Below are 7,500 nucleotides of genomic sequence, written 5' to 3'. Positions count from 1 at the left end.
TTTCGTCTGCATATTCTTTCCTGATACTCCCTGGCTATGTGAGAAACACTTCATCAAACTCATTCACCGAGATGTCCATGAGTAGGAGTGGTTTCCTTCGTGGACTGAACCCTTCAGCTTTCTTCTCCTCTTTCATCCCCTAATGATTTACTTTTCTTCCTCTCCTCCTCATCAAGGTTTCTTCCTTTTCGTATTGCGAATTCGATCCTTAGTTTGAACTAGACGTAAAGGAAATATCTGAAATCTTTTAATGGTAAATCTCACTTTCGCTTAAATACAGATATACCTAAAATGCGTAGTCTTAAACATAGCCCATACGTACTGCAGCAGCTCTTAAAATATATGTGGATTATAACACCGGTGGTTCATTAAATATGTAGACTATAATTTGCATATATTAGTCAAGCTTAAGATTTGTTTGAAGAAACAAAGGCATTCTAGCGTGATCTTTTATGGCACTTCAAGTTAATGGTCGATATTTATGTATAAATTATTGAACGCGAAGTAATTATTTCGATTTTTATATACTAACCCAGACCGACCCCATAAATGATCTTCGTGTATGAAACCTTTGGAGCATAGACAAGCATTGTAAAAAGTATCGCGGAGAGGGAAAATGTAGGCACAATCTCGGGATGAAGCAAGTACGTCGAAACCCGTCTTGACCCGAAGAAACCTCTAGACCTCATTTTGGGGGAGGAGCTTTGCCATCGCCAGGTATATAAAGGAAAGTGGACTTCGCGTCATCATCATCCACGAGATATCTTCCTCATTGGAATCACGGCATTAGAACGAAATGGCATTTAAGGTTAGTTGTTTTTTGTATTGTATTCGCAGAAATAAAGTAACTGCAGATGTTGGACTTACTCGTATATCTTGCATTTCATTCATCATTTTTGGATGCCATTTTGGATATCTTGAGAAAACAATCTGTCCTCTTGATTTGTGGCTAAGATGAAACAATGCCACTGAATCGATCAACTATATTTCAATAAATAACAATGATTCACTGTTTTTTTTTTTTTTTTTTTTTTGTGGGTATGTGTGTGTAAGATTCTAGCATAACCTGGCCCCTGGGGAAGCTTATCCGTTTTCTTAAAAGCAAATGGTCTCTGTTTAAAGTTATTATTACATTTGAATGATTACATTTGAAACATCATTTTATGGCTATAACTCTTTTTTTAACATTTTTTTTACGGTATATCCGCAGATCTTTGTACTCTCCGCCCTTGTGGCCACTGCCATCGCCAGTCCTCAAACCTACGGCTACGGTGCTCCTGGTCCTGCTTTTGGACCAGCCAAGTACGACTTCAACTACGCCGTCAACGACCCACCCTCTGGCAATGACTTCGGTCACCAGGAGTCTCGTGACGGAGACTTCACACAGGGTTCCTACTACGTCCGCCTTCCCGATGGTCGCCTGCAGACGGTCAACTACAACGTGCAAGGAGATTCCGGCTTCGTAGCTGAGGTCAACTACGAGGGTCAGGCCCAATACCCAACCCAGCCACGTGCTTACACACCTGCCCCTACCTATGGTTAAATCATGTTGATAATGATATTTATTAATAGGCGACTTTTGTGCTTTTCGAAATATTAATAAAACTATGAATTTATTTTTCAACTCATTATAACCACCAATATCTACAGAATTCATTTCATTATGTACATTGTTAATGATTGCACAGCAACTTCATTTGGATCCCTTGCAGACTGTACTTTTCAACCCCGATAGTTTCACGAAAGACACTCTGGGTCACTCTTTTCCTATAAGTGGTGCAGTAGCCGTTACACTATGATTTTATGCAGTTCCGTGTGGTAATTGTCCTAGATATTACAAAGCATTTGGATATTTCCCCCTTCCATACCAGTTTTAGCGTTACTTCAGGAAGTAAGTCATTTAAAAAATACGTATATGACGATTAGAACGGACTGATTACTTAAAATTATCTGCCATTTCAACAAATGTGGCTTTGACAAATACTTTGTGAGATTAGAAGGAAATGATTTAGACGTTTAAAAATCTGTAAATTATGTTGTAAAAATATATATTAACAATCAAAGAACAAATATTTCGCTTCAAGAGGATACAAATATTACATTAATATTATGCATAGTTAAATGTTGTTAAAAATATTAGTCTCATTAAGAAACTAATAAGTTACAATTCTCCCCAATACATTTTTTCAGTGTATATGGGGGGAAACAAGTGCATACGTCTTTGGTCTGAGAATGTTGCACATCTTTCCACTACAAGTTCCACCGTTAATGGCTCTTGGCATCCCTCACAATGTGCTTCACTTTTAGTCACCATCGGCCCATGAATCAATCTTATGTGCCCGATTCTCAGCCTTGTTAACACAACTTTGTCGGTCTTGATGGACGCTGGTCACCCAGCTGACGAGGCCATTTAAAATCTCTCGTAGTTTGTTTCTTGAGGTATGACTCCGTTCTCTACATTTTCACGAAGACAACGTCCGATGCTGGGTTTTAAGTCGGTGTATGGGAGAGGAAAACGAGCATCACAGTGCTAAGTGGCAGCTGCTTTGGCCCTCCGATCAGCACGCTCATTCACAATGATGCCAATATGCGCTGGTACCCTAGTGTCAGTGCAAGCCAATCTTGCACTACAAGAGAGTCGCAATAGATTACAAAAGAATGGTTCCTAAGGTCTCTAGTCGTTTTGACTGCTGCAAGGATGGCATGTAACTCTGTAGTGAAAATCGAGGTTGCCGGAGAAAGACTGCCAACTGCAGTCTTCCTCCTGCTCACGCCAGCAAAGCCCACGCCATTTGCAGATCTCGAACCATCTGTATATAGTGTATCTGCTCATTGGTCTTAAAAGTATGTTGAAGAAATCTCTCCCTATTTCTGCTTCGGACCTCGCCCCTTTCCCTATTTCGAACAAAGACAGTTCTGATATGTAAATATTTTTTCTTATCTATTTCACCTATCTTTCATTCTAAGAACTCGATATAGCTAGGTACCCGATACCCATTCCAATAATACGTGAAAAACACTGACATTCACTTCCGGTAGAAATGTCTTTATTACATTTATTGACTTAAAATATGGAAAACATAGATCATATTGAATATCAAATTTGACAGATACACGTGTACGATTGCTGCTAAAGTTTGATATCAACCATGTGTGATTACTACTGGAATTATGCTCAATTTCATTTAGAAATTGTGTACGTACTTGCGTATGCGCGCGCGCGTAAGCGTCTCATCATAGTCATAAATATTTTATTAAGCTATGAAAGAATGAATTAACGTCAGGATATTTGATGAAATTCACAATTAACTGTTATATCATACTTCTAGTAATGAATTATTGCTTTTCAGTCAAGAATATAAATTTGTACAAAGTGCACATGGCCGAACGAACAATACGTCGTTCAGTATCAATTGTTCTTGGATGATGAAGTGACTAACTAGTTATAGAAAGTTTTTTTTTTTTCTCTCAGTTTTGATTTGTCTGTACTTTTTTGGCATTTAATATCTGGAATACCTGAAGTGAAAACATGTATCTTCTGTATTCAGTATACCAAAAGTTTAATTTACTTTAGAAGATAATGTACTACTTTTGTACACAATTCATGTTTCTTTAATCCATCAACAAAACATGAAGCCGTTACTCTCCTTTTCCCCATATCATTCCGATAAAATATACACGAATACTGTAACAGATATTATCAGACAATCAACATGGAAAGGTATCACCGAGAAGGAAGAGGCGGGCACAGTCTTTGGATTAGGCAAGGGAGTCTTGAACCGACGTCATCTTGGGGGAGGAGTTTTGCCCTCGCCCGCCCTATAAAAGTAGGAAGCCTTGCTCTTTTCCTCAGTCAAATCACAGGATTCAAGCAAAATGGCATTTAAGGTATTTCAGTTTCTCCTTTCCTTTGAGATCATAATTTTCAAAATGATTATATACCATCGCGTAAAGCTAAAAATTAAATAAATTTATTCATATAAAAAGTAAGAACAAATAATTCTGCAATGCTCCAGGTACTTGCACTCCTCGCCTTGTGGCCACTGCCATCGCCAGTCCTCAGACCTACGGCTACGGTGCTCCTGGTCCTGCTTTCGGACCAGCCAAGTACGACTTCAACTACGCCGTCAACGACCCACCATCCGGCAACGACTTTGGCCACCAGGAATCTCGTGATGGAGACTTCACACAGGGTTCCTACTACGTCCGCCTCCCCGACGGTCGCCTGCAGACGGTCAACTACAATGTGCAAGGAGATTCCGGCTTCGTGGCTGAGGTCAACTTCGAGGGTCAGGCCCAGTACCCATCGCAGCCGCGTGCTTACACACCTGCCCCTACATACGGTTGAATATTATTGATGATATTTATTAATAAGCGACTTTTGTACAGAACAAAATAGTAATAAAAAAGGAATTTATCCTACACTTTACTATAACCACAATAAATGAATTAATAAATAAATATATATATATATACTGTGTATAGAGGAGAGTCGGTTCTTTGACGGTTAAACATTGATCTTCATTAATATAATAGACGACTTTTGTACACAGTGAAATATTAACAAAAGCCATGAATTTGTCTTGAAATTAATTATAACACACATATATAGTAAGACAGCATAGCAACTTCTTGTAAATCACTGATGGATTACAGAGGAGAGTTGGTTCTATGACCCCCCCCCCCCCCGGCAACCTCAGCAGCTTAGTGCGCTTCAGGACAGTAAGGGTATAGATGAAGCTTTACACCAGCAGAACCAGTTGGTCTGTGCTCTTGGATATTTCTCAGTTTTTCATATCGATTTAAAAGATAAACTGTAATAAAAATAAGATGAAATATAGCCATTAAGAGGAAATATTCTTTCCTCGTCATTTTCATTTTTTTTTCTGCGTTAAGAAATCGATATTTGTAGATTGATATGATACTCATTCTAGCTATTCATGTTGACATACTTGCGTCACTTCCGGTAGAAATGTGTTGATTTCATAATTCACTGATTCATAAGATTCGTAAAAGTATCAGTAATGGTTAAATGGGTTACCTGGTTTGCACAGACTACGTCTATATTTCATCATTAATTCACATTTACAATTTTTACGCTCTGTCCGTTAAAAGACAAGTCGAAATACTACAAATTTTAAAAATTCACCTTATAAAGCTGTCTTTGAGTGTGTGTGTGACAGTGAGAGAGAAAAGGAGAGGGGTAATATAAGCTGCATCAGCAAACTCATGTTTTTTGACGATTAAGTGTGACAGATGTTTATAGACGACTACTGCTAACATTTAACCTCAATCTTGTAAGAAGCTAAACAGATTATTATTGTAATTCATCCTAATCAGAAAGTGTGTGTGTTTGTGTGTGTGGCTGTGGGTGTCTCAACAAACTGCGGTGCAAATAAGATATATGCTATGAAAACAAATGAGCTAATGCTAAGAAATTTAAATGGGCTTTGCAATTAACTATAATACATACTTCCAGCATTAGAAATGAAGATCAAATCTCAACGAAAAGATTGCATATGTGTGTAAAATGTATGTGTCGAACAACATAGCCCCATATATCATGATAGTATGCTGTGGAAAAAGTAGTTCATGTTATGAAAATCTTCAGTTATTAGTTATATGTATTTTCTGTTAAGAATTGCAAATTTGTGTAAAATGCACACGAGGCGAATTAAACATGTTCAGCAGTTTGCAGTGCCTATTGTTCCAAGATAATAAGGTAATTATCTTGCCCTGAAAAGATTTATGTAATCAGATTTTTCTTTTCTAGAAAGTAGACTATGTCAAAAAAACATATTTCTGTCTCAGACTACAGTTGTTTAAAATCTAATTGCGATCATGGCTATCTGGACTCACTGAAGGAAATCATATTTTGATATCTTCATATTCATTTTACTAATCTCTGAATTACATATATCACGTTTTTTAGATCCAACTCGTTTCTCTATATCATTAAGATATAGAACGTATGTGATTGTTTAGTATACCAAACATGTGGCACATGTTTTCAGACAATCCACATAGAAAGATATCGCCGTGAGGGAAAAGGCTGGCACAGTCTCAAGATTAGGCAAGGGAGTCGAGACCTGTCTTGACCCGACGTCATCTTGGGGGAGGAGTTTTGCCTTCGCCCGCTGTATAAAAGTAGGAAGCCTTGCACTTTTCCTCAGTTAAATCGCAGGATTCAAGCAAGATGGCATTCAAGGTAAGAATTTCCGTTTCTCCTTTCCTTCGAAATAATTTTGAAAAAAAAAAAAAATGAAACTAAATAATTAATTCTTTAATGCTCCAGGTACTCGCACTTCTCGCTCTTGTGGCGGCTGCCATCGCCAGTCCTCAAACCTACGGCTACGGGGCTCCTGGTCCTAATTTCGGACCAGCCAAGTACGACTTCAACTACGCCGTCAACGACCCACCCTCTGGCAATGACTTCGGCCACCAGGAATCTCGTGATGGAGACTTCACTCAGGGTTCCTACTACGTCCGCCTTCCTGACGGTCGCCTGCAGACGGTCAACTACAATGTGCAAGGAGATTCCGGCTTCGTGGCTGAGGTCAGCTACGAGGGTCAGGCCCAGTACCCATCGCAGCCGCGTGCTTACACACCTGCCCCTACTTACGGTTAAAATATATTGATATTTGTTAATAGGCGACGTTGTAAATAAGAAATATTAATAAATGCCATGAATCTATTTTAGACTTTATTACAACCGCACATAGAGAAAAATATATGCATATATAGAGAGAGATGAATGATGCATAGGAATTTACGGTAAATTACTGATGGATCGGAGGGGGAGTCAGTTCTTTGCCCCCCCCCCCCCCACCTCAACAATTGCAGGAAAACGTTTGCACAGTCGTTACACCAGCAGAACTATATGATCATGATACCAAATATCAATAAAGTTTTGGATATTTACCCTGTTAAATACCAATAAAATGGCAGAATCTAATCGAAACTAAACAAAAATACAACGATGTGGAATCAAAGATGAATTATTTATTTTTCCTCATCAAAGTCATTTATCTGCACCGTTAAAAACTGGGCATAGGAAGATAGATACTCGACAATCATTCTAGGTAAAGGTGTTGACATACTGGCGTCCACTTTCGGTGGAATGTGTTGATAAAATAGTTAATTGATTCATAAGATTCGGTGATGGTTAAATGGGGTACCTAGTTTACACAGACTAGACATTTTATCATTATTATCGAAGGCACAATCATCTTAGGATAACTGCCTTGTAAGTAAGGTATGTTGTAAGACGCATATTAGATTATTATTGTAATTAATCCTATTCAGAAAGTATATGTGCTTGTGTGTGTGTGCGTACGCGTGTACGTGCGAGTGTAGGTGTGTCAACATCTGTATATAGTGAGTGTAATGTTAATATGCTATGAAATAATAAGTTAAGGTTAAGAAATTAAAGGGAATTTACAATTAACTGTTATACATATTTACAATAAAGATATGGATAATAATGATCAATTTTCAGTG

The 7,500-nt window shown here is 38.2% G+C and overlaps 3 protein-coding genes across 3 annotated transcripts; all 3 read left to right on the top strand.

Moving 5' to 3' along the window:
- The first annotated feature begins 757 nt into the window (after positions 1 to 757).
- Positions 758 to 1,616, top strand: LOC125027461 (pro-resilin-like). Its single transcript, XM_047616539.1, has 2 exons — positions 758 to 808; positions 1,211 to 1,616. Exons 1-2 carry the CDS (start codon positions 797 to 799, stop codon positions 1,541 to 1,543), a joined length of 345 nt encoding a protein of 114 aa, XP_047472495.1. The 5' UTR covers positions 758 to 796; the 3' UTR covers positions 1,544 to 1,616.
- A 2,249-nt stretch (positions 1,617 to 3,865) lies between these two features.
- On the top strand, positions 3,866 to 4,417 carry LOC125027460 (mucin-6-like). Its single transcript, XM_047616538.1, has 2 exons — positions 3,866 to 3,888; positions 4,017 to 4,417. Exons 1-2 carry the CDS (start codon positions 3,877 to 3,879, stop codon positions 4,356 to 4,358), a joined length of 354 nt encoding a protein of 117 aa, XP_047472494.1. The 5' UTR covers positions 3,866 to 3,876; the 3' UTR covers positions 4,359 to 4,417.
- A 1,769-nt stretch (positions 4,418 to 6,186) lies between these two features.
- Positions 6,187 to 6,694, top strand: LOC125027459 (pro-resilin-like). Its single transcript, XM_047616537.1, has 2 exons — positions 6,187 to 6,208; positions 6,296 to 6,694. Exons 1-2 carry the CDS (start codon positions 6,197 to 6,199, stop codon positions 6,626 to 6,628), a joined length of 345 nt encoding a protein of 114 aa, XP_047472493.1. The 5' UTR covers positions 6,187 to 6,196; the 3' UTR covers positions 6,629 to 6,694.
- Positions 6,695 to 7,500: the final 806 nt, after the last annotated feature.

This window comes from Penaeus chinensis, chromosome 7, assembly GCF_019202785.1.
Source record: "Penaeus chinensis breed Huanghai No. 1 chromosome 7, ASM1920278v2, whole genome shotgun sequence".
NCBI classification, from domain to species: Eukaryota; Metazoa; Arthropoda; class Malacostraca; order Decapoda; family Penaeidae; genus Penaeus; species Penaeus chinensis.
The sequence above is the reverse complement of the archived record's forward strand: the minus strand, read 5'-3'. Positions and strand labels throughout refer to the sequence as shown.